The 27,115-nt window shown below is 40.1% G+C and overlaps 2 protein-coding genes across 4 annotated transcripts; one reads left to right on the top strand and one right to left on the bottom strand.

Moving 5' to 3' along the window:
* prmt8b (protein arginine methyltransferase 8b) lies at positions 1-15,675 on the top strand. 2 transcript variants are annotated; one of them, XM_075471718.1, is made up of 10 exons: positions 1-885; positions 1,491-1,762; positions 2,919-3,074; positions 3,992-4,055; positions 4,974-5,116; positions 5,434-5,521; positions 8,963-9,078; positions 10,525-10,675; positions 11,844-11,965; positions 14,286-15,675. In XM_075471718.1, the coding sequence occupies exons 1-10, from the start codon at positions 810-812 to the stop codon at positions 14,367-14,369; spliced, it is 1,272 nt and encodes a 423-aa protein (XP_075327833.1). In that variant the 5' UTR covers positions 1-809; the 3' UTR covers positions 14,370-15,675. The 2 variants fall into 2 exon arrangements, with proteins under 2 accessions (XP_075327833.1, XP_075327832.1); XM_075471717.1 differs by having other exon boundaries at positions 2-878; positions 1,538-1,762.
* Positions 15,033-26,826, bottom strand: cracr2ab (calcium release activated channel regulator 2Ab). 2 transcript variants are annotated; one of them, XM_075471716.1, is made up of 17 exons: positions 26,521-26,826; positions 25,454-25,565; positions 24,157-24,346; positions 23,871-24,017; positions 22,820-22,910; positions 21,987-22,082; positions 20,374-20,561; positions 20,090-20,161; positions 19,868-19,916; positions 19,695-19,777; positions 18,760-19,330; positions 18,504-18,642; positions 17,983-18,064; positions 17,464-17,578; positions 16,766-16,867; positions 16,540-16,616; positions 15,033-16,371 (listed from the first exon to the last, which is right to left on the bottom strand). In XM_075471716.1, the coding sequence occupies exons 1-17, from the start codon at positions 26,674-26,676 to the stop codon at positions 16,284-16,286; spliced, it is 2,358 nt and encodes a 785-aa protein (XP_075327831.1). In that variant the 5' UTR covers positions 26,677-26,826; the 3' UTR covers positions 15,033-16,283. The 2 variants fall into 2 exon arrangements, 1 of the variants encoding a protein (XP_075327831.1); XR_012770155.1 differs by lacking the exons at positions 15,033-16,371; positions 16,540-16,616; positions 16,766-16,867 and having other exon boundaries at positions 17,497-17,578; positions 18,508-18,642.
* Positions 26,827-27,115: the final 289 nt, after the last annotated feature.

Genomic DNA, 27,115 nt, shown 5'->3' on the forward strand with positions numbered 1-27,115 from the left:
GAGAGCGCGTGGGCTCTGTTTCTGTGGGAGCGTCAGGCGTGATGTTGCACAGATTTCTTCCTTTTTGAGGAGACATTTTTTAACTTTTTTTAAAATTATTATTATTATTTCTTTATGGTTGGTTGCCTTTCATTTAATGTCATCCGCAGGTTTCGTGTTTCACACTCACAGTCAGAGTCCCCTTTAACTTTCTCTCCGAGGAACCCAGCGGGATCAGAAACACTTCTAGGACCTCCTTCAGCGCAGGGAGATGGCAACTGTTCGACTTTTGGCATCCGAGTCCCACTTCTTTGAGATGCCATTTGTTTTCACCCGCTAAAGGAGCGGAGGAGGAGAAGCAATTGGTGGAGTTTTCTGCCCAGTGCGCAGCTGGATGCTTTTTCTTTGGTCGTGGGTAACACTTTGCATCTTCTCGGCAGCTTCACATAAACGGCGCGCTCGGGTGTTAACGGATGGACCGACTCTACTGCTTGTGACAAACCTGCAACATTCCAGTCGCAACACGGTCTCTCCAGCCAATAGACTGCCCTGCCACACTGAGTCCTCCCACTAAAACTACCTGTTTCACAATTACAGTATGGATAGCCGAACGTTTCACCTTGCGCAAATGATTCTAAGAACTTTTCTGGGGAAATAGGTTCAGCCTAATTTGGTCGAAAAAACTGCTTTTCCTCTCATTAGTTTCACATTTACGTGTGCTCCCGTGTTATGTTCTGAGGATTTGCGTTATTTTTTTTTACACATTTCTTATAGGATTTCAGAGCCTCAGTGCACTTAAAATAGTTGCGGGTAAAATCTCGTCGGTTCTCATGGGACTGAGGCACTCATCACGTTGTTTGCTGCTACGGCGGAAGATGGCGGAGGCGGACAGCTCGGAGGTAGGGACCTTGTGGTGTCCTGTACCCGGTATCAACGGGACCGGGGCACTCACGGTCTTGTTATTTTCCCGGTGACAACACATTTGACTCGAATTTCATCTCTTTCATGTCTTTATCTACGTTGTTATAATGTCAACCTAATCTAGAATGTCGGTGGTGGTGTGCGAGCAAAGTGTATTTCCCAGGGTCCTGCAGATGTTAACGGCTGATCTGCATGTCCTGCAGTCTTGACATGAATAGATTCATCAAACTGCAGTGGTCGGGATAATGTATAGATGGTTTACATTTACATTCAGGCTAAATGATATGAATGCATTGACGTACATGGCTGAACGTGCTTATGTCCTCTGTCCTTGGTGCTGAAACGGAATCTCCGACCTCTGCCTGCTTTCCCCTCAGTGTGCAATAGTAGCATACTAATGGTCTTATATATGTGTGATGATGAAGGCTCTATGATCTTATGAAATTTTGACTGCTTATCATGAGGTTAAATCTTGATTTGCATTTAATTTAGTCTACATATTAACGGGAAGGCACATCCGCTCACACAAAATGACTCCCTGTAATTGTCTGTCATGACACCAACTAATTGCTAATGGATTCTGGAAATTTGAACACAAATTCACTCAACCCCTTTCTGTGCTGTTTTTCTATCACAGCGGCAACAGCCTGTCATGTCCCCCCACTCGCAGTCTGCTCAGCCCTCCTCACTGCCTAAACCAGTGCCTACTACCCATCATGTGCCCTGTGTCCCCCATGCGCCTCATGTAGCAACCCTGGCCACCTGTCCTGGACGAGGCAAGATTGCCAAGTTCATCAGTCCGGAGGAAATGACATCACGGGACTATTACTTTGACTCTTATGCCCACTTTGGCATTCATGAGGTAAGCAGACCAGGCTGACAGCAGGAGGCTTGGTATGATTAGAGTAAAAGAATGACACCAGATGCCTTCTGTTAGATCTGCCAATGAGTTTCAACCCTGTTAGTCTGACTTTCTGTCAGAAACCACAGCTGATTCAACACTATGATGTCCACAGAAAGAGAGTCTTGGATTTTGCTAGAGATCCATATCTTGGTGGTATAGATGTTTTATCTGTAGCTAAGACAAAAGCTCTCACAGATACATAATTCTGAAGCTTTGGTTCACTGACTCTGACAGGGAGTTTTTGGATGACGGTATACAAGCTATGTCTAAACTAAACAACTGCTGAAAACAGCATGAAAAACTTCCAGACGGAGCGACGGTTTTAAGATTTCTGTCAAAACATGGATTTAAAAATCCAATAAATGGCACAGAATAAAACAACAATCTTAAAAAATATCTCTCCCAAGATTAAAGCTTGAAGTTGCATGTTGTGCCTCTAAAAAATGAACAAACTCCCAAGTCAACCTTCCAAAAAACCGTCTTCCAAAAAACTAACAAACTGTATGCTTTAAGACTGATATCTTATGGGAAATGGAGAGTTTCAGAATTATTTTTCTTGATGGGGCGTGTGTGACTGGAGAGCAGAAGAGGCTTTTCTACGTCCAACTCACACAAAACATGCCAGAGGCTTGGTAATATCAGCCGTCCAGCTGTTAAAACGACTTACATTTGTCTTTCAAAACCTTCTGCAGTGAACTGCTGATGGTATAGCCTAACTAATGACCTTGGAATGTGACAAGAAGCTGGTGGAAAAGTTTGGGGACATATAGACCTTTTTAAATGGTATCCATATTTAGCATGTGGGTCAGCCTTTTGCCTGCTCGCAGACAAAGAGAGTGTCCTGATTAAAGAGTTCATAGCACGATAGAGGGAAAGTGGGATGTGTGAATGGGCTCAGGGAGATGGGTATCAGGCAGTCCCCAAAGGCTTTGTGTTGTACTCCTGTCTATTTCAAGAAGCTCAGGTACTGTTACTGAGGCTTTTGGCCTAAATAGTTACTACACAGAAAAACAAATGCCAATGTGCAGCTGTATTTGTATGAATCACACTATTAAGATTAGAATGGGTTGTAGCTCATGTGTGTTACAGCTATGAACTCTTATCTCTAACGCAGGAGATGCTGAAAGATGAGGTGCGGACGCTGACGTACCGGAATGCCATGTACCACAACAAGCACGTGTTCAAAGATAAAATCGTCCTGGATGTTGGCAGTGGTACAGGGATCCTGTCTATGTTTGCTGCTAACGCTGGAGCCAAACACGTTTACGGGGTGAGGCAATTAGATGCACCTTCAGGCCACAAACAGATGCTGTAATCTAATCAAACACTCACTGTTTTTGGTTAAATTATGATGGGAGAGAACATATTCAAATTAAAATCGTGAAATGGATAACACATTTAACTCTGCTTCTTCATTATTCGTCACGTCACCCACAAAGGGGATAGAGAGTATTCTACCCCTGAGCATTAGATATAGAGTTGGCATACAAATGATTAAACAAGAGAAGAAAAAACCCTTACAGCGTTAAGTATTGTTCATCAAAACACAAATACAAAAGAAAAGCACCTTAAGTTATACAATGAATAAATTAAATTTCCTTTTGCTGTAATTACCTAGCTGAATGATTTTTGCCCAAACTGATGGCTAACAAATTATTTGTGCAATGTTGGGAAGTCCATAAACTTTTACATAACAAGATATGACTGCACTTTAACAATTTAAAGTGTTAAATTGAATATATCTCTCCTAACATATATGTTAAAAAAACATTTTTTATAAAAAGACATTTTGACTATGCTCAGGTTATCTAAAAGTACATGCAGAATTGACTGAGTGAGAATTTCTCTCCAGAGTTCGTCTCATGTAGAAACTGGAAAGCTCTGGCAAGCGGGAAGAAGTTACAGTGTTTTGATGGATTAGCAGGGCTTGATTAAATTTATCCTTCAAGTTTTACCCAAAAAGATAAGCCTTATTGTGGTGTATAGGAAGGGGGGCATATTATATTTGCTGGACAGGAATATTTCAATGAATAGATGGATTGATTAGAATTGTGTTTCGTGAAAACATAAACCTGGCCATACATGATGTAAGTACATACATGATGTAAATATTGCACAAAATATTCAACAGTTTCAAATACAGAGGACTTTTTAACCTGATGGGCGGTCTTGTCCTTGTGCCTGCAGATTGAATGTTCAAGTATATCTGAATATTCAGAGAAGATCATCAAATCCAATCACCTACACAATGGTGAGTTAAAGGCGATTTTCCGTTTATGAGTGCCATACATCCATCTGTCTGAATGTAGAGCTGTGCAACGACATAAGGGTTTGACGGAGCATGAAAAATCTACATATTTCCATCATTACGGTCACACTGGACAGTATTAGTCACAGTACTGATGGTTAACTGACAGCTAGTCTCTGATGTCAAATAATCATCATTTTTGCCATCAATCAGAATTCCTTTAGTGTGGTTTATTTCCATCGTGAGATGCCACCCCTGAGCTTGACAGATGGCGGACTGGCAGCAGATTGTGGGTTCCATAACCTCCACATCTGACATTAGACTGCTTTTAATTTCATTATTTATATTTATGATTTCTAGCATTTAGCTGTTGATATCAAGAAATAAAACTCAAATGCTAATTGTATCCACAATTTACAGACCTTTACTTAACGAATTGACCACAAATATTAATGAGCCAATTACAATAGAATCAAATTTGATGTATTACTGGTTATTAATTAGCAACAAACAACTAAACGCATTTATTTGATCTATTAAGAAAATTGTTTCAATCTATTTTTCTATTTTCTATTCTATTTTTCTTTTACCATCCAGTTACACAAATCCAGATCCATTTCTGTGCAGCAAGCTGACTTGATAAAGATCCACTCACCACTGTACTTTGACGTGTCTTTTTAAAAAAAAAAAAAAAAAAAAAAGATCTGCTTGTGTCTCATATGATAGCACAAAGGCGTTTGAATTCATAACAGAAACCAAGACATACAACATTTTCGAAGCTGTAATTATTTATGGCAGTCACAAAGCATGAAAAGAGTGTGATCTGTGATAGGAGTCATTGCCTGATTTGCATTTAATATGATGAAGAAACTGCGAAAAAAATGTGTTGCCCACTTTTTCTTGTGGCTCTCCACATTGCAGTGATCACCATCTTCAAGGGCAAAGTGGAGGAGGTGGAGCTTCCTGTGGAGAAGGTGGACATTATCATCTCAGAGTGGATGGGTTACTGCCTCTTCTACGAATCCATGCTCAACACTGTCATCTTCGCCAGGGACAAGTGGCTGGTATGATGGTGCTGCTGGAGGCCTTGGCTTAATGTGTGTGTGTATTTATGTGGCAAATGAGCCTATTGAAATGCAAACCGACCCTACAGCGATGAAGGGGAGGATTTACTGTACAGCTGCTTACTTGCCTGTGTCTGCGGCCCATATGCTGAGGTCAATGACCTCAATGATATGGTTTCTAACCTCACTAGCTGCCGGAAGGCTTTAAACTCAGCAGATGTGATCCTAGATTACATGCCAGGTGGGTGGACAATAAAGATGATGGGTGAGCTTATTGTGTGTGTATTTGACACCTGAAGTCTTTTTGTTTTTTGTAGAAACCTGGAGGCCTGATGTTTCCTGACAGGGCAGCCCTCTATGTGGTAGCCATCGAAGACAGACAGTACAAGGACTTTAAGATTCATTGTGAGTAATTATCATAGATTTGTTGACCTTCTGTTTCTTGTCTTTTCTTTTGTCAGACATGCATTGCTAAATGACAACTCTGCAGGTTTAATTTTCGAATTCTAGTTTATACTTTACAATGTTTTGGTAAACTAAGTAGTTCCCAGGTTATTGGGGGGATCAGAACCTCCATGTTTATGCAAGTCCTCAGAACAACTACTCTTCCAGTTTCATTATGGCCACCATCAATTCCTTAAGGACATATATCATACTTTGAAAGCTAACTGTTCCACTTAAATTCACCAACTAGTTGCTACTGACAAATCATAAACTGTGGACTGATCTAATTTTAGACCAGCATCTTGCATCTGAGACTAGCTGTGGGTCATGAAACCAAAATAGGTTTGTGACATTTTCACCATGAACTGGCCATGTTTACTTTACATATCCAATTATTACCACAAAGGGGCTTTATTGGTCATGAATAACCCATTAATATCTGCATAATACGTGCTGAAAAATTAGTGAATCATTCATTTAGAAAAAGTCATGGGTTTGTCAGTTTAATCTCCAATCAGGTCTGTGGCTATTGACACTTTGGCAGGTGCAAAGTTAGTGTCTCACTGGGTCAAACTTCTGTAATAACCTGTCAGCACATTGTTCTTGAAGTGGTCTGAAAGTAAACAAAACTTTCCGTCATCTCTTTGTTCAGTTGTCAAGCTTTAGAAAAATAGAGACGGTGTACAATAGACTTAAAAATGATACCCTCGCCACTTTGGAGAACAGTCAACACTACAATGTGCAACCAAGGGATGAAACACTAACGTCAAGCTTTTTAAACATGGGATGTGACCATATCAACCTATTTCTTACAGCATCTTTGTCGAAGAGAAAAAGGTTTATTGACAAACTTGTCAGTTTGTCTCACTACACTTTCTCCTAACTTGCTGTTCCTGAAGAAGTAATACCACTCTGTCGTCAGGAGTGTATTTTTTATGTACTTTGATATTGATCCAAACAAAGATCCCAACCAGATGATGTGGATATTTGGTTACCTGTGACAAAATGTTACTGTGCACACATTGCGCACTATGTGTCAGAATCAGTTTTCCTAATCCTCCTTCTGATCCTTCACATCTTAACTCCTGTATTCATTTAGTCTCCTCAGTTCAGTTTTTCAGTTTGGCAGCTTATAAAAAATGTACTTCTGGGCTCTTTACCCAGTTGTAAGTGGATCCCAACACACAGCATATTTTATTTGCTTGCAGGCTTACAGTTACAAGGAGGCCCCTTCACATAAAACAAATTGTTTTGAGGTTGGAGGACCCAGACGCAAGATGTAGGCATGATAAAATCCAAAAGGCGAGTTTATTTGCAGAGAAAGGGTCAAAATCAGCTAGACAGTCACTGTGGCGATCTACATATACACAGGATAAGCAAAATTTAAGTAACAAAGAGTCCAATATCCAGATGTTATGAACAATGTGAACATTTTTAGTGTATCCAAAGCAATAAATATGATATTATTTGCAGACGATACAAATATATATTTTTTCCCATGAGAATTATAAAGCGCTAATGAATATTGCAAACCAGGAAATGGAAAAAATTAAAATATGGATGGACCTGAACAAATTATCTTTAAATTTAGATAAAACTAAAGTAATTATATTTGGAAATTGTAAAAACACAGAATTGGGAATAAAAGTAAATAGTGTTATAGTTGAAAATGTTTCAGAAAACAAATTTTTAGGAATGATAATTTACAGTAAACTAAACTGGAAGGCTCATATCAGCCACATACAAAATAAAGTTAAACAAATAAAACATTTCAATAATCAATAAAATAAAATATGTATTGGATTATAAAGCTCTCCATCTGTTGTATAGTTGTCTTGTGCTGCCTTATCTAACGTATGGTATTGAAATCTGGGGTAATAACTACAAAAGCTCCTTAAATTTACTCTGGAAATTGCAAAAAAGGGCTATTAGAACCATACACAAAGCTGGATTTTATGATCACACACACACATTATTTCTGCAATCTAAACACTTCAAATTGCTGGATTTGGTAAACTTTTATACAGCTCAATTATTGTACAAAGCCAGCATGAATACTCTGCCGGATAATATTCAAACACTCTTTAAATTGAGACATGGAGAACATCACCTAAGGGGATGTAAAATATTTAAAGTGCCAGCGGTGAGAACCACCAGAAAAAGCATGTGTGTGTCTGTGTTTGGGGTTCGGCTCTGGAATGGGTTGAAGGAACAACTTAAGCAGTGTATTTCTATTCATCAGTTCAAGGCCAGATATAAAGTGGAAGTAATGACAAAATACAAAACTGAAGAAATTTTGTAATGTATATTCACGGGCTATTATGTTATCATCATATAAATTGTGATTGACATCAAATAAGAGATGAGAAGATATGTGTAATAATATGTTAAAATTAGGCTGAAAGTTAAAAACTATGCCAATGTATGTAAGACGCATCCATACAAATTGTAATTTTTGAATGGGGGTGAGAGCAAATAAGTATTTTTACTTCATCTCACTCCCTTTCGAGCGAGTATTGACTTCTGTTACCTTTGTTCTAGATGAATATGGAGAGGTCCAAAACTTACAAGAGAACACACTAGGAGAAAGGTGACCATAAACAATCTGGCAAGGTGATTAATAACACAAGGCAAACAGATGTGTTATTCTCAGAGCAGGTGTGAAGTAGAAACACCTGCCTTCATATGCTGCTGTACTTTCACTGCTCTAAACTCACTGGGTGTGTTCAAGTAGTTCGCACAGCCGGAGCACTGAGCTCAACCTTGTGATCCAGATCAAGGTGCCAATATTAAAGGCGCCATTTACTCTTGTTTCGGTATTAAATCTGGGTCAATGACTCCCACTGAGTTTCCTTTTGCTTCTCAGGTGGCCCTCTCTTGTTTTAGTACATCTAAAGCATTCACACCGAGGTACATTCTTTCACACAAATCCCCAAAGAACAGAGTCTACCCAAACCTTCACATTCTTATTTATAGTTTTGCTGCGTTGGTGGTGCATTCCTCCATCATCCAGAGTTGGTGTTTGGGCCCCTGACAAAACAAGGTGGAGTGGAGGGACAGAGGGAATGGGGGAGGGAAAGGTTGTTTGGTGCGTTTTCAGTATATTATAACAAAAAGGCTGCCAGACATACTGGAGGAGGATGGAGTTTATTTTTAGGGAGACTTGTCATTCTCCACATAAGGCCTAGATAGGACATAAAACAGTAAGTGTAGGACTGTTCTTCTTGGCAGGGTTAAGTGTTCTTTTTTTGTATACTTTCTGGAATTTGATACCTCTTTTTGAGCTGACTGCTGGGCAGAAATAAGGAAAAGAGTGTGCAAGCACAATTCAAGATGCCAAAACTAGGAAAACACATACTGTGTGCATGTGCGTTAGATGCTTATGTTTTTTTGTGTGCACAGGGTGGGAAAACGTGTATGGCTTCGACATGAGCTGCATTCGCAATGTGGCCATCAAAGAGCCTCTTGTGGATGTGGTCGATCCCAAGCAGGTAGTGACTAACGCCTGCCTCCTAAAGGTTAGTTTCTATGTACTTTTCCAGAGATGAGTGTGTGGGCACATTTTAGCTTTTGTGTCAGATTGTTTCATACCTCGAAAAAAAACCTTTCCATGTTTAATCTTTTGTGTACACAAAGTTTCAAAAAAGTCACAGACAGCTGTCACTTCCAGTACCCCTGAGCATTCACTGAGACTATTTTCAAGTACATAATAGAGTTTTCTGTTGAGGTGTAATAGACTGCAGCTCTGTTTCCATGCTTGAGGATACAACACTGGCTTTCCTTTCATCTCACAAATGAACAGAGGATGAGAGCATTCAGAGAGGTGATAGCTTTTTTGTTCATCCTCCTCTTGTCATTGCTTCCCTCCTCTTTCATTGTCCTCTCTCTCCATTGTATATCATGTTTCTTCCCATCTGGATCTTCTGATACTGCCATTCCTTTTTTTTTCCTTATCTCTTTCTCTTATCATTTTGTGGTTTCATTTTTCCCTCTCAGTTTAATCACTCGCTTTTTCTTTCTCTCCATTCTCTGTCACATCCTCTGATTTAAACAATGTCAGGCCTCAATAGTTTCAACAAATGGGGAGGTCTCACACCGTTTCTCCCTCTGTGTGACAGTGAAATGTCATTGAGTCACCACTGGGAATGAAACTGGCTCTTCAGTTACTTCAATAAGCGAGGGTTCTCATTTTATGTTGAAAAAGGTGGTTTAAGTGTTAGGTGGGAAGGTTAGTTACCAGTTAGTAACCGACTGCTGGTCTTGAAAATGAATTCTCACTGCCTGTCTCATTTTCTACAGGGCTTGTTCAACCATTTCCCCCTGCTGCCAGCCACCTCTCCCTGTCTTAATTCAAACTGTCAGTCATTCCCCACACACTAAAATTACAAATTCGCTCCCATGGACTTTTGTTTCTCACCTCCTACAATTTGCAGTATATGATATGGGCCTGATATCATTGGAAAGGACAGAGGTGTTAAATCCCAATCTGTCATGCTGACGCCACATGGCCATCTAAGATGAACAGGATGCAGTGTAAAATTTCTCCTCGTGCTTTCAAATACAACATCATCTACATGCAAAGCAGACACAAACCTGTTCTTCCTCTATTTTGGACTCACTGAGATGCCAAGCAGGTTGCAAAAAAGTCCTCCTGATCTCTGTGGCTATGTCCACAAGGCAGTGTGTGATATAACACATACACACACACACAAAATCTCCCTCCATAGAAGACCCTGAGGGACGACACCCACACAGCATGTGTACTGTGAGCAGGCTTCATTTGCCAGCCGTGATTCAACCTGTGGGCTTTCACACACATACACTCACACATGCACGATAATCGTGATGAATAATGAAGAAGCTCTTGCATATATGCAATGCATGTGTGAGGGAGATGGTGGTGAGAAGTTGCATGCGCTTGTGTTTGTGACTGTGTTTTTTTTTTGTTTTCTTTTTTCATCCAGGAGGTGGATATCTACACTGTGAAGCCAGAGGACCTGTCCTTCACCTCAGCCTTCTGTCTGCAGATCCAGCGTAATGATTATGTCCACGCCTTGGTCACCTATTTCAACATAGAGTTCACCAAATGCCACAAGAAGACTGGCTTTTCCACTGGTGAGAGTGCACACAGACTCATTTCTATATTACAAATACTCACCATTGCAGGAAAAAAAAAAAGATTTGAATGAAAAAAGTTTTTCATTAACATGCTCACTTGTTGGTCTTTATACAAGCAGTGAACGCCATGGCTGAGCATTTGTACCTCAGAACTTTAGCCCACCAATGACATTCTCAAAATCACAAACTTCTGGTAAACCAATCCCCCCCCTGAAGACTGGGGCTAAGTTGCCAGAGCCCGGGGAACAAGTTATATCTACTGATAGCATTTAGAAACACGTGATTAGTTGTATGCTAATGTAGCCGTGTAGAATGATCATATTAACTGTCTCAGCAGCAGTTTTTTGCTCTCTTTCAGTTGTATTTCTGTGTGCTGTATGTGTGTCTGCACTCAGTTCTAAACTCAGTTTGGGTCGACCCTGCTCGGTGTGACTCACACCGTGTGAGCCACGACCGAAGCTCCTATGCATGTGTTTTTCTGTGTAACACACGAGGAGCCATGAACCTGCAGCAGATGCCGTGTCACAAGGATTAAAACACTGCTCTGAAGCAAGGCTCTCAACGTGTGTTGTGGAGAAAGGGAAATATAAATTGGCATCCACCAGGGCACATGCACGCACAAAGAGAGAATAGAATAAATCACATCTCTGTAAATGGACTTAAAGATTCCCAGCCCTCTCTAGCATTGGAGTTCCCTATCCTGCTCGATAATTAAAAAAATTCCCCATTTGATTCCCCGTACTGTATCTGCTTCGTCAGAGGAGCAAACAAGCTTCCTTGTTGCTTCAAAGCGGAATCACCGCTCAAGCACATTGTGGTCTTGAGGACACTTATTATAGTGAAAGTAACTTAGCTGTTATGTAAGCAATATGTTAATACATTCATTCTTACATAATAATTTGTAGAGGAGGTTCTATCTTTAGCTGCATGTGTCAGGCTTGAGGCAAAGCATCACTGAAGGATTTCAGCCACTTTTCACTTAGATTTCTTTTACATTTACAGGCCCAAGGCAGTTTAGGGCTCATCAGAACTGTCCTGTGTATCTTTTAATGCTTCACCTGCTCTTCTTTAACCTCATTTCACCCACTTTCCTCTCTTATCTGATCTTATCCATCGACTTCATCTTATTTCCATTTTCGTTTCTCCCTTCTCATCCTATCTTCAGCTCCAGACGCTCCCAGCACACACTGGAAGCAGACAGTGTATTATTTAGAGGACTACTTAACTGTCAAGAAGGGCGAGGAGATCTTTGGAAGCATCACTGTCAGACCCAATGAGAAGAATGTGGTAAGTGTTAGCAGGGTAACTTCTTTAACACAGCACACATACGTGGCACATAACATGAGTCAAGCTTCTTTGCAGTTTGAGTGAGTGAGAGACCCGCACCCATGGGCTCACCTGTTTTATTAATTACATACAGCGTATACGACACACCTGCGGACAATTCCCCAATCAGGGTCACGTGATTCATGCCACCAAAACAAACACAAAACGGGGCATAAAATGAAACCAAAATAGAACAAAACCACATCATGTTTCTTGTTAACAAACAAAATGAAATGAGAGCACATCTTAACAGTAAGGATGAAGAGTTTAGATTTAAACAGTGCTAAAGTTATTTAGATCCTTTACTTTAGGTCATGTGGTAATATTGTAGTGTGAAAATAAGAAAGAAAAGAAAGTCCTACATTTGTGACATTTTGGGGAAAAATGAGCATTTTCACTTACTGCCAGTGGAGTAAGAGAAATGATTGATAACCACTCATATTTGTGCTTTAGATTTAAGCCTTCAAAAACCAGTCAGTGATTTTAGCTTTGTCCAAAAAGTCCAAAACGAACTGTGAAAAATTCTGAGAAGCTGCTGGAATGACCAAAAAAATGTCACATTACGAAAAACTGCAAGTTCCTTTTTTTTTATACACGGGTGTTTAATTCATTCAAACATATTTAGCTGCCTACATTTTTTTATTTTGGTCATACTGTCAAGTGAAAGGCTGATATCCATGATGGGAAATTCCTGAATATTGAAAATTACTGATGGAATTCTCAGAAATTCAAAAAGGCTACTTAAGCCCAATTCACACGGGATAAGTATTACCTATGGACCCCCCGTAATTCGGAATAATTGCGGAGAATGTCTGAGTTCTTAGTCCTGTGCGAATGCGCCATGTCCGTGATTTGTGGGGTAATAATTCCGCCGCGAATTACCTACTGTATTTCGGCGAAACACAGACGTCCTGTGGTAATTTAAGTCCCGTCTGAACGCACACCTGTGTGTTCAACCTATGTGTACAACCAGGTACAACGGGGCAAAACAGGAAGTTACGACAATTACGGAATATCCGCTCATGATGTCTGTGATTTCAGTAAATTACAGACTTTTGCTTGTCCCGTCCGAATGCGCCACAAAAAATTACAGAGGTGCGGGGGTAGTTGCGAATTACCAGTGATCCATAGGTAATATCCCGTGCGAATTGGCTTTAGATATCTTGAATTGTTGTTATTTTTCTCATGGAGACAGACGTGCAATTAGTTTACAAGGATCTCAGTTTGACACATTTCTCCTTTTTATTCCCACCTGCAATATCTTGGTTATGGTGTTAGAATTTATATTTCAAATTTCATTATAACGTGAATGAAACTGGGGATTCACAATGATATGCTCATCACAGTACCTCCTGAATTATGTTTTTTTTAAATATTCCATTCTTTTTCCATTCAATATTTCAAGAAATTGTTATGGGCCCTATATGAGTCTACATTTTGTAACTACTTAAGGTTCTTTTAACGTCAAGTTCAGATCACTTACACCAAGAGGTGAGAAAAATAATTGTTTTTTTTCTTGCACATCAATTTTTTAGATCTTGGGCTATTTTGCTATTTTGTATCTTCTGTCAGACAAGTGGACAGAAAACACCCAAAAACACACTTAGATGTTAATTGTAAGACATTTAGTCACTCTATGCAAACCAGTGCATATTTAAATTATTCCTCATTTGAACTTAGTGTTTAATAATCCTTGTAACAGAAAAAAATAACTGTCTTAATGCAAGTTAGCTTTGTAGTTACATCCAGGGAAGAATTTCACCTTAAATTCCCATAACTCCTGAACTACATATAGTATTTTTCCATACGATATTTCTCAAAACAACGATGATTCACTTTCGGGTAGAAGGTGTCTAAGAGAATGTAATAATGTTGCTTTTTTTTAGAAAATGAAATTGCTATTTGCCCACAAAAGCATGTTGTAAATAAGTGAAGAAATACTGCCCGTGTGTTTTTAATACTTCTTGATCAGTGGGTTCAAAATGTATAAAAAGAAGAAAAAAAAACATATGCATATGTTTTTTAACCCACCTTCTGATTAATCATTCCCCTAGGAAACAAAAAGAGGACAATAAAATAAATTAGGATGGGAATCCTGGGCTTAGCTGACATCATATGTTCTCCTTTAGTTTATCGTATAGTTGTTGTGTTAATTCATGAGTCCTAGAGGTAAGGCTAGAAAGAATCAGGCCAGCTACTTTTTTTGTAATGGATGGTTTCTTTACACATAATGGTCATGTCCTACATTTATTTCTCTATTTCTCTATTTTACCTTCTGCAGCGTGACCTGGAGTTCACCCTTGAGCTAGACTTTAAAGGACAACTGTGTGAAGCTGCCATTTCCCACGACTATAAAATGCGCTAGGAACAAACTAAGGCCCAGGTGCGGACCTACCCTCAGCCCCTCTGGACACAACGAGAGAGGGGGAAGGGGAGTATACAGGCTCTCCAACAAGCATTTCTGTTGGCCAGAGAGGGCAAACGGACGCATCTAATAGGATGCCATCAAGCCGGAATCTTAAGTCATGCGATCAGAATAAGCAAGTATCTCTCAGCAATAGCGCGGTCACAAGATCAACAGGGACACATCACTGAATGTAACATCCTACACCAACTTGATTTCTTCTCCTCTGATTCTTGTAATTGATTTTCTTTCCGACTATGAAATGAAAAGCATTCGAGTCTCCACATTGTAATTACTGTTTAGAAAACATACAGCAACTGCGTGATCTTGAAAGGCCGCAGCCATTTTTTTGTCCTCTTTAATGGTTTATTCAACTTTGAGATACCCTGAAGCTCAGCTGAGAAAACATAAATAAGAATAAAGTATAGGGCCATGTGTAAAGCCGTTATTTTGGTCAACAACCAATGCTGGAGTTTTTTGTTTTTCTTTTTAATTGAAATGTTCAATCCTGCCAGTGACATGAATATTGTTATGCCTGTAGCATCAAAATCAGGCCTTTTTAAAAAAGTCTAAAGGAAAACAACTCGTAAAAATGATCATACAGAAGAACTTTTTAATGGACTATAATGGACATTTTCACATTTAATACATATTTTTCAACATATTCCTATGTTGAAATGACAGCTACTTTAATATGACCCAAGCATCTTTATTATTATTATAGAATTGTTAAAAAACAATGAAGACAAAGAAGCAAAGAAAATAAACTTTGTTTTTAACTCGATGGTCATTTGATTTTCAATATTCTTATTGTTTGAGTACTGATGTGCGCCCAAATGCATCATCATTAAAGCAACTTGCCAAACTTTAGGCATGTTTTCTAAACCAAGAGAACTGTTTTACATGTGGCTCTGTTTTTTCTATTATCTAACCCTAGACCGGCTCTATAGTGAAGATTTATTAAATACCATATAACTGCAGAGAGAACAAACACTCATTGTGTTTTATGGTATTATTTAATATTTGCATGTGTAATGTTTTGGTTAATTAATTTATAAAAGATGTGAAATGTAACTTTATGTATTTCTTTAATTGATCATCATTCAGAACAAATGTGCTCTGGCACCAGTAAAAAGTGCGAAAACAACGTCTCACTAAAGATCAAACGGATGCAATATGTCTTGAGCCACTTTGTTTTGGAGACTGGTTGAACAAAGAAAATGGATTAAGTCGACTGTGATGATGAATAAAATGTCCAAAAATGCCAGTCAGATCTTTCTCATGTGATTTTTTTTGTTCAAAACTACTCTTTTTACAACATAAGAAAAACTGCATACTAACCAAGTCAAAGGCAGAGAAAATGAGATTTGAAAGCTTACACACATGAAAAAACAATCTACAATATACTTTAAATTGTTCTTTTGGGTGACTTTTCTTTTTCTAAATAATTACAATACATATTTCTTTTAACTACACATATATGTATATATATATGTACTTATGCACAGTACTAGTAGGACTTGGCAACAGCATTATTTACAAGAATTGTTGCAACTCCTTGTTTTTACTGTAAAAAGCTTCTTTGAGATTTTATTATTCCAGCTTGACAGCAGTTTTCTCCTATGGGCAATTTAGTCCTTCATGTCGACATCAGCATGCCCTGCCTTTATGGGCCAAAATGAAAAAAAAAAAAAAAAGATGCTTTTGAGGGAAGGACAGAGGAGGGTTACATGAGTCCAACACAAAACTTTAATCTTATAAACAGTGGTTATACAAACACTGTATATGCACTGTCCAAAAAAAACTGATCAAGGGGCTCAGTAAATTGAGTGTACAGCTTGAATTCCTCCAAGGTTGAATCTTTTTGTTGTTGCTTCACTTGCAGCAGGCTTTCTTCTTTATAGGCTGAGCACTGAGGATGACTGTGGGGTCTCTCACCTTGTCCTCCTGCTCCATTAGCACTCTGAGCAGAAGCAGAGAGAAATAAGGGAAAAGAGAAGACACTGCATGAGCCCACGGTGGTGTCAGCAGCACTAAACGCAACATCAGAAGGTCAGTGAGCAGTATTTAATTTTTATATGGTCTCTATCGGTATTTTACACACTAAGATATTTAGAGGTCCTCATCTTACTTGGCCAGATGAGTCAGGGACTCCGTCACATTCTTGCCGGTGTAGGCACTGACCTCAAAGCACATCACCTTGTTTTCCTACACAGGATATGCACACAAGCATATTTTTCTTAAAACAGAAATGACAAAGAAATGCATTGCATTGCCGATTGTAACAATCAGCAAGAATGTAAAGGAAGCAACTAAAACTTGAAATCAATTATCCAGGTGCCATCATTTAGACTCACAAAAGCCAACTGCTCGGCATCTTTAAATGACACCTCCCTCTCTCTTTCCATGTCCATTTTGTTGCCAATCAGCAGAATGGGTATCCCTTCACCTGCTGCCTCCTAAGGAAATAAAGAGGTTAGTTAATACTTTTAAAGGGGGGGGGGGTCACTCCAACTATTCAGTTCAGTACCCCCATCAAGCTGGGTCACTTTCACGAGGCAGATAAAAACCTAAATTGCAGACTTGCAGCTGTATGCCTATGCAAGCTGATAAAGTTGCAGGCTGTGTCCGTTTGTCCAGACTTAACCTTTGACTGTTAGAACAGTCCTAGTAGTTCCAGGAAGATATTTCCTCAAGGTGTTTGAGAGATATTGCATTCATAAATTCATAACAGGATGAACGAATGTACGGACTGAAAACAAAAACCCCGCCTGCCGCTGGCAGAGAGGCATAAAAAGAGCAGTCAGATCTGGTTCGGCTTCAATTCAAAATACTTTTACTCAAAGTCAAGACATCACATTTTGGGAGGTTTGAGTTGGAACTGAATTCGGTGGTAGATTTTCAGCTCATTCACATGTTAGAATACCACCGCAAGCAGTGTTACACAAAGAAAACTGCCAATAAAATGTATACACCTGTGAATAAACATGGCACTATATTAAAAAAAAAAAAAAAAAAAAAAAAGTTGCGTGGCTTCAGGGGTTAAACGTCTGACCTGGACATTGATGATCCACGGATGCACGGCCTTGAAGCTCTCCTCCACTGTGACATCATACATCACCACCACGCCATCAGCCTTGCGAAAGAACTGCTTGGTTATGCTGCGGTACCTGTGTCAATGACAGGGAGTGATGTCAGCACACTCACCAATTACATAGGAATTTGAGACTTTCACGGGCCTTTGAATTAGTTATGAAGCTTTCTTTTGTAGCTTGATTACGGGAAAAAATAAATAAATACACACTCATATACACAGCTCACGTCTACTGGTCTAAAATAAAGTGCAGAAAAAGTAATATTTAAGTATATATTACTTAAGCTGTACACAGAGCTGCAGAAACATTACAAGAATACATAAATATCTTTAATACTCCGCCCCTGGGAAAGTACAAGTTTGTAAACAATCACTAATAAGATATATATATAGACATATATATAGACATATATTATACAGATTTTGACTCATAACATCCAACAGGTTTCTGAATTATTATGCACCTTGAAATCAACTCACCTCTCTTGACCTGCAGTGTCCCAAAGCTGCATGGCTATCTGCATATTATCCACGGTTATCGTCTTCACACTGTAGTCAATACCTGATTAAGAGGTTTTTGTTTATTTCCCACATCTGAATGATATAATACAAGGCAACACGAAAGAGTATAGACATGATTGCATGTATACGTTTTAGAAGGGCAAACAATGACATGAATGGCCACTAGGGGGACCAAGTGGGACGCCCGTTTTAGGAGGGAAGGGGAAAACAAGGGGGTGATAACAAGGCTCAAGTGAGGTATGGGAGAGATGAAAGCACTGAGAAACATTTAACAGAAGTGACATAATCTGCTGTGCAATGTGTGCCAGGGCTCTGAGACAGGCAGTGTGACTTCAACAAAGCCCATTCATGTGATGCAGTCACACCCCTCCAGTCTTCTTTGTTAGCATCTACAAACCCACGCAATCCATTCTAAATAGTTCAAAACAGCCCCTGAATGTTACTGTACATGAACACAAGTGCAGGGCCTTTCTTCTCACCCACAGTAGCAGTTGTTGATGGGTGGAAACGGCCTTCACAGAAGGAGCGCAGCAGGGATGTCTTGCCTACACTGGAGTTTCCAACCAGGACAACCTTAAACAGACGGTCTGGGGCAAACAGCGCTCGTTCTTTTATCTTCTGAAGGAGATAAGACAAGAGCAAATAGGGGGGGAAAAAACTGTTGTAAACTAGCTCTGCAGAAACCTCCCCACAGGTTAATGATACATTAAAACACATTTGTAGCTGTAGACTGACTTGCTGAATCTCCTTCCCAACAGGCTGTCCTCTTGGAAACAACGGTGTCTTCTTTGCTCGTGCAGAGCGGGACTTCCTTGCAGAAGTAGCTTCCGTGGACGCCAGGGTGCGTCTAGAAGGTGGAATGAAATCTGCAGGCATGACGACACTAGATTCCGTGTCACTCTGTGCTTCTTTTTCTTCGTCATCCACCTCGTCTTCCTCCTCACTGAGCTGGTGCAGTAAGGGCTGGGGTCCACCGTGAAGCAAATGTGGCAGGTGGTCCTCCTCGATGGAGATGACCCGGCGGAGGGGCCACCCGTCCGGCGGTGCATCTAGGACCTCCTCCTCTACACCTGGCTTTTTCTCAGTTTCCCCTCTCCTTGATCTTTCTCTGGTTTTCATCACCTTCTTGGTCACGGCCATTTTGCCAGATGCCTTTCTGGCCTTTATCTTTACGTCGTGCACTTTTGGTTGAGCGGGGTTTACATTACCATTGGCCAAGTTTAAGTTCTTTTTCACTGAAGACCTTTGTTGACATGCAGGGGTGCTGGTAGTCCCGACTGAGGAAGGGGTGAGCATGTCATCTTCACTACAGGAGGAGGAAGCAACAAACACGATATGAAGGTGCTCTATAGGCAAGGCTTCCAGACACTGGAAGGACCCGTCCACCAACAGTGGGGATCTTTGGGAACAGAGGAGAAACAGAGGATAAACTGGATCAATTCACTTGACTGAGATGACGATCTTTAGGCAAAGGCCTCAAATTTTTTTCAGACTCTTGTAACAGCTAAAGTAAAACCGATTTTATGATTTCTGTAAGTGTTTAGAATCAGGTATCCTCTGTTTTTCCTCCTTTGATACATGATTTTCACATCACACAGAAGATAAATTTCCTATTTGTCGAACGAAAAAAAACAGTGTTAAAAACAGCATTGATATGATGAATAATTCACCTTTCTGCCACCTGGCTGGGGTCATCAAATAAGTCGGCAAGGCCCGCCCTCTGCTTCTGCTTCTTTCGGAGTGAAGTTCGAGGCTTATTTTAACAAAGAGAAGGAGTTAAACAGCTTTATTTTCAAGGTTACAGATAACTCAATGCGCTTTCATTCAGAACAAGTAGACTTACCACACCGCTGTAAATATCTCGCTCATCTTTTAAATGTTTGTTCATTTCTCTAGGAAGAATGAGAAGAAACACAGAATGAGTGCTCAACTGGCAAAATTTCAATACATTTGACTTACTGCACTGTATCATTAGATTAATGAGGTAATGACAGCAACAGAGGCCGGAGTGAACAAAGCTAACTACCCAAGTCCGATAAGTGCTCGGTGAATGGCCTCCACTTACCTGAGGAGGTCGAGCTGCTTCATGAGACTTTGCTTCTCCCTCTGCAGCCCTTCAGTTACTCTATACATTTCCCTTGAGCAAGACAGAAAGACAAACTCTCATTTAAACATAAAATTACAAGTTATGCTGTGTATGGAACATAATTTCCTCCTTTCTTGCAGAGTTTATTTCAAATTAAGGCTCAGTTGAGAGCTGAAATTAAAACTAAGGAGTGGGCATATCTCAGACTAACTGGGAATTGCACAACAGCATCTTGAATGCGAGTATAGAGTGCGTCTACCCACATCTCTTTCTCCTGCTGCAGCCGGCTGGCCTGCTCCTGCAGCATAGTCAGCTGCTCCTGGGCCAGAGACAGCTCCTGGCTGGTGCCCTCCAGCGCTCTGGACAGCTCATCGTTGGTCATCTTCAGCTTTACGTTCTCCACGTGGCTCTCCTGCTTCTCGCTGCTCAGAGCATGGCACTGGACCTCTAACTGCAGAAGAATGCCCAAAAATGAAAATACATTAATGCTGGGTGAGTGTACTTAGAAGATATCAGAAGGGGAAACTCAAATGTGATGAGTATTGTTTAAATGACCTCCTCACGACTCAAGTGATACCACTTTTATATAGTCAAGGGGACAGTTCAATAATAATTCAATCATGTTTGAATAGTGTCCGTATAATCATTTACAAGTTCAATACGATATTTTGGGATCTATTAAATAGGTTTACTCAATTAAAAAATAAACAGTGTATTGGATCCCATCTCTTTAAGGCCAAATAATGCCATACTGTAACCCTAGTTCAGTGAAAGGGCTTGGCGGTTTCAAACCTTGAATTATTCTTTTTCAGATAGTTAATTCATAAGCAATAATAAAAAGATAAAATGTCTTTATTCCGTTACAATTCCCTGCTTTTTTTTTTTTTTTTTAAATAAAGTTTTGTATTCTAAAAATAGAATATAAATAACTAAACAAAATATCCTGTTATTGGCTATCATTTGCAGTCTTAAAACCTTCTATTACTTTAGTTGTAGAGATAAAACTTACACTATAGTATGAATCCCAAAAATGAGATACCAATACAACTGTTGGTACCAAAACCCTCAATATTTGGATCAATCTGCCACCCCTAAACACAACCCTGGAGTTCAGCTGCACATCTTTGAACCAGAATCAGCTGAGGTTAGGCTACGCTACAGCTCAAAATGTGGCATGAAAGACAGTAACCCACACCCAGCATTCAGTGGTTTATAACTAAGCTAAAATTTTCCACATTTTCTGGCAGCCCCGCACAATTTGAACATAGCTCTGGACTGTAGGCATCCAATCAAAGCTGTGCATCTTTTCAACAGGATTTTTCCTATTGTCACTGTGACATGGCTATTAAATTTAAAGCAGTCCACAGAGTCTCATGCTCCTCAGATGCTGCGACTTCACAGATTCTTGTGTTTGAATGCTCTTGCAGCCAACAACAGAACAACTGCCGTTTGTCTCTCATGGCTTACAGTTATCAGAGGCAGCTCTTGCAAGGATAAATTGGTGGGCTGCGAAACAGCTGCTTTGATTTTATCAACAGTATCTTTGTTTAAGAGCATCCCAAATCAACCGCTAGGTTTGCACTGCATGAATGTGTTTCTCGGTGATGTGAACAAGCGTCGATTGCAGGCAGCACTGGCAACGACGAATTCAAAGGCTGGACTTTGGATTGTAAATTTCAGAACTTTTACTTGCGTTTAGATTCTATACTACACATTAAAGAAAAGTAAACCCTCCAAAAAGCATAATGTTTCCTTTTACTAACACATCAATACAGGAATCTTGCAACAAGGAATATATACATATGTTCATATAATAAATAATGAATCTACAGCTGCCATGACTGAATAATGTTGAAAGATGAACATGTCAAATCACCCCTTTCTGCTTCTGGAAAAGATGTTCCAACTCTCTCTCCTTTGACAGCAGTTGGTGTTCCAGGTCCTGGCTGCGTAACTGAAGGCGATCAGAGTCCTGCATTTCCAGAAGAGAAAGGATTAGAGATCACAGGGTAAAGAGTGGCACATGGTTGAAGCTAAAGACCTCCTCCAAGACATACACACCAATCAGCCACAAACAGGTGAAGGGAATAATGATCGTCTCGTGTTGTTTGAAAATTCCCAAGTCCTGGCATTTATATGGAGGTTACTTTGACAGGAAATTAAACCGTTCCAGACCAAGCACACCATGGAAACCCAGCTCCCTGAAAGCAGCAGCCTAACCTGCCCCCAGTTGGAGAATCTACACTGTCATACTACAAAATGATGCAAGGTATGAAACAAAGAGCCTGACTCTTATCAGACATCCAGGCTTCCCAAATTGAATCAAAATGAGCACTTGTGGGAAGTGTCGGAACAAGCGAGATCAACCACAAATTATCTGCTGTAACATAGGTGAGCTATATGACACAGGACACCCTAAAATTACTGAATACACCCCAACAAGGTGAATGTGGGAGGATTCAGCTTGGGTCATTTTCAGACTGGCCCACGTCTGGTTTCTGTAGTCTCAAAAAGAGTTGTTCAAGTGTCACATTCTGTCTTTAGATGAGCAAGGTAACAAGTCTGTGTATTGCACAGAAATGGTCTTCAGGCATGATGTCAAAATTATGTTCACAATTTTGAAAGAACAGTAGATAATTCTTCCAGCTTCTTTTATGCCAAGAGAGGGAGCTGCTTTGGCAGGTTTTGTTCATGTTTGTGGTCTTTTACCTTTAGCAGTAGCCTGTCTTTCTCGTTTTTGATCTGGGCTTCCATCTCTTCATACAAATGGCGAATCTCACTGTCATGTGTTGCAGCCTTCCTGCAGTGACAAAATATTATACTGAATGATGAGCTGCTGTTGTCTAGACTGAGCTTACGGTTGTATTATTCCCTCTGCAAGTGTAATTAATTTCCTACAAATACTTGAACACAAACAAAACACCAACTGAGCTTCATTTTCATACCCCCAGGGTATTTTGGTATTTACATTCCCTCTGACAGCTGTTAAGAACCTAACAGCCAATTAGTGAAATGTAAAGTAATAACAAGCGTGACACTGTACCATGCAGTGCCGTGGGAAATTCTACATCCCATAGATGCTCAAGCTGTTTACAAATACACCTGCAATTTTACATAATCTCACTAATCACCAGGTACAGGTTGCTTTCTATTTCATGACTGAAATAATAAACATATTTAATCAGTTATGTTCAATTTGTTTTGATGTCCACCCAGGGATATTAATGGGTTTGCACCACGGTAAAAGTCAGAGTGTGCGTCCAGATTAATGGTCACTTGACTCGGATGAAGGGGTTGTTCTAGAGGGAATTAGTGGTAAATCCATGCAAACAGTCTAAGGCTGTACATGTACATCCAGCATAAGGCCATAATATAAACACGTGCACACAAACCCACCATTATGTCACCAATCTTTTGGTGCCAATGGACTGAAATACTAGCTTGGTACATAAAAGCAGCACTTCAGTATTTCAAGTGTGGGAGCTAATTGAGGAATTAGTGTTTTTCATGTAGACTCAAAGTTCAAAGTTCAGTTTTATTGTCATTGCACAAATAGTATAAAAAATATACATTAAACAACGAAATTAAGTTACAAACTCTCACCTCAGTGCCAAGACTATACTCACTAGTAACACATTTTTTCAAAACGATTAATGCATACCATAAAGTGTTCTTTGCCCTACTTGTATTCATGTTTTTATTTATTTATTTATTTATTTTTATTCTTAGCCATGTGTCCATGTGTGTCCAAATCTTTCACCTCTGGAGGGCGCTCTCCATCTCTTTCTTTTCCTGGTGGGCCTCTTTGATTTGATACGTGACCCTGGCCAGAAACTCTTCAAAATTGGACAGGAGATGAGGCTCATCTCGCCGGAGCTGAGCCCAAAGACTGCGCACCTCGCCTGGACTGTAAATAAAATACAAGACACAAACGGGGAGATTGGTTAAAATAATTCAGTCATGACTGAGGTCCTTCAAGAATGGCAACACTGCCAAAAGAGATATGCACAGCACACAAACGTTTGCCCCGCAGTGGTTACACTCACTCTTCAAACACATTACCGGCTCCCAGGCTTTCCAGCAACATACTGAAATGTCTCTCTTCCTCATCTTCAACCCCTGACAGCTTGGCCTCCCACTGGCTTTGGTAAAGAGCTTCCTTTGCCTTAAAGACTGGGCTGGGGGCTTGATTCTGGTCATCGGTTATAGAGATTCTCCGACCATGCAGGAACTGACCTGGTGGAAGCAGAGATGTGGCAGCAGCTTTTTTTTTTTCTCCATCAATATTTAATCAGAATCTGGGATTTAAAGTTGAGACTAATAAATAAAAAAAAAATGCAATGTCATATGTAACATTTAGTTCAGGGTGAAAGCCACTGACCATTATAGCAAAGTGACACTGCCTTAGGATATGCAGATAGGAGAAGAGACACCATTCCATTTCTTTAAAAAAGGGTTCTTCTTACAAACAAAAAGGCTTAAACCGTTCTCAAAATGCACACTAAATTAGGCCTGCACTTAAATAATAATAAAAAGTTTGACTTTGAGGACAGAGTATATTTGTGAATTTGAACAAGTAAACGTTCGCAAGTCCCTGCCTCTGCATCTCCCTCTCTGCTGTGCTTCAGCTCAGCCTCAAAAGTTCAAAAGCCCCTCCCTCCCGAGGAGGCTGACATGGTTTGGCACCATGGCAACTGTGGAGGAGGGTGTAACTGACACCTGTTGTAGCTTCCTTACAATCTAGATGTGAAGCAAATTTGAGATGAGATTTTGAAATGTTGCTTTGTAGAATATATGCACCATGCTTGTTTCTATTAACTGGATTGAAGCAAACTAGGTTGTGTAGTGTCATCAACAGGTAGCGGTGCAGGCCGGCTTGGACATGGCTTTAATAAATAAAATAGAAGTTGCTAACTGAACACAAAACTTTGAGGAAGATTAAACAGAACCACTTACCTTGGCCATATATTAAGGAAAAACTGTCTTCAAGAATTCTTTTGAACTGTCTAAGTTGTATTGCAGCAGATACGTCAGATTTTTATTCAAGTTATCAAATTCAACTTTAAGTTTGTGATTCTGCAACTCACTTATCCTTGTGTCACTATCACACATGCATTTTAATATAAAATATGGTGGTTTGTGTATTACAGAAAGCAGCATTGAGCATTCAAATGCTTCAAAAAGGAAACCAATGGATTGTTACAGATGTTTTCCCTTTTAACTATCGGAGATAAATTTCCCTTTTTGTGTCGGCTTGGCATCACATTTTACAGTCATCTGCTCCAGGTTTGAAGGACAGTAAGTTTGAGAGTTTGGAGAAAGAAGTGTCGGCAGAAAACCTACTAAATCTAGAGGAGAAGGCTTCCAGTGTGAGGTGACCAGCACGATCTGTATCCAGAGAGTCAAACACATCCTCCAGTTCCTCTGCAGACAGAGGCAGCTCTCTGTGGAGCCTCTGTCAGGAGAACAGAATAAACAGACAGGACTTCAAAAAGCTAAAAATCAATTCTAAGCAACATGAAACATGTTGGCTACGGATGTCATGAGAGGCCGTTTACCTTTAGGACTTATAATAAACCCCTAATCAAACACAGCATGTTCCACCCTATAGAAGCTTTCTTTGAAATCCTCAATACATTCAACATCAATGAATGCATGAAGCTTATAAGAGTACAGGCCCAATCAACACAGCTCAGACGTGCTTTGTTCTTTAAAGGGGCCCGTGTGTGTTGTTTCCTGCCTGTGTTCTTCACCAGAGACCTGTGAAATCGTGTGTGTGAACTGAATTATATTCCATCAATGGTGCTATTCCTGCTCTTCTCAGTCTCAGTCTTCTGAGAGGGTTAAGTGTTTCTCTAACGATATATAAAATGGAAAAAGAAAAGAATCCTTCAAGTGTTTCCTGTCTGCTATTCATTAATATAAAAGCGTAACGAGACACTAAATTGTGCCACAGGTAAAAGCCTGTCCTCATGACCTATTGTTCTTAGCGGAGGCTTAATGCATTCTGATCGTCTGGGTCTTTTTCAGAAAGATAAAAGAATGAGAGCACCGAGGAAAAGCCAACCGCCCTGCATGCTATGAAGGAAATATCACAGGGAGATGACCCCATTAGCAATCTGATTCATCAGACTGATTTACCAGAGGATTTCATGTAACATTTAACAAATGTGAGGCGGGAACCTACAGACAGTCATGATTTTCATGACAATCTGTGGGTTCCCGCCTCTAAAATGTCAAATAATTCTCGTTTCCAGCTCTGAGATCATGACTTTTTCATATCTCTAAGTAAGCTGGACTGCACTGATTCCCAGTAATCTATAGATGTCACAAATGTGCTCTCAGCATCCCCTCTCACACGTAAAACACCCAAAGTTTAAAACTAAACACACAGTCTCCATCTCTCTGACCCTCATATCAGTGCGGGTGATGAAGCCTTTTCCCTCCACGTCGCAGGTCCGGAAGAACTCCTTGGTCTTGTCTAACAGGGTGATACGACCCCAGTCCGAGCCCCTCCTCCCTGAGCTCAGCGCCACGCCGTTCATCTTGCCTTCCTCCTCCTCCATGACTGGCACCCTCTTTAAGGACACTTGAGTGACACCGTTTTGTAAGCACCATGCACTTCAGTGGCAGTCAAGAGCCTGGGGTCCTTAGAGTCAACATGACGATAGAAGTAGGAAGCAGCATCAGATGATGAGATCAGTGACAACTCTGAAAAAACTGGATTCGGATTTCTGTGTTGAGAGAAACATCACAAATGCAACAGGTATGCTAAATACTTTGCACAAGAGTATTGGGAAATGTGGATTCTTCAAGAAAGCTAATGGATAAACGTGGTTACATAAACATTAATGCAACAGGGCCACATTAGTTACAACTATACAGTACTTCCCTTTTCAAGTAAGCCAGGAACAAGCATCTCACAAAAGGTACATAAGCACAGTGTAAAGGATTATTGTAATACCCCGCCATACAGAACACATGACGGTATAATGCCTGCAAGAC

This window comes from Odontesthes bonariensis, chromosome 8 (assembly GCF_027942865.1).
Source record: "Odontesthes bonariensis isolate fOdoBon6 chromosome 8, fOdoBon6.hap1, whole genome shotgun sequence".
Classification (NCBI taxonomy): Eukaryota; Metazoa; Chordata; class Actinopteri; order Atheriniformes; family Atherinopsidae; genus Odontesthes; species Odontesthes bonariensis.

Bases quoted from the DNA above. Each gene is read 5' to 3' on its own strand.
- prmt8b (XM_075471718.1), top strand. From the start codon at position 810: ATGGGACTGAGGCACTCATCACGTTGTTTGCTGCTACGGCGGAAGATG. The intron at 5,522-8,962 runs GTGAGTAATTAT...TTGTGTGCACAG, and splicing joins CAAGGACTTTAAGATTCATT to GGTGGGAAAACGTGTATGGC. The intron at 10,676-11,843 runs GTGAGAGTGCAC...TCCTATCTTCAG, and splicing joins GAAGACTGGCTTTTCCACTG to CTCCAGACGCTCCCAGCACA.
- cracr2ab (XM_075471716.1), bottom strand. From the start codon at position 26,676: ATGGAGGAGGAGGAAGGCAAGATGAACGGCGTGGCGCTGAGCTCAGGG. The intron at 24,018-24,156 runs GTGAGTGTAACC...TTTTATTTACAG, and splicing joins GCCGGTAATGTGTTTGAAGA to TCCAGGCGAGGTGCGCAGTC. The intron at 19,917-20,089 runs GTAAGTGGAGGC...CATTCTTCCTAG, and splicing joins AAGCAGCTCGACCTCCTCAG to AGAAATGAACAAACATTTAA.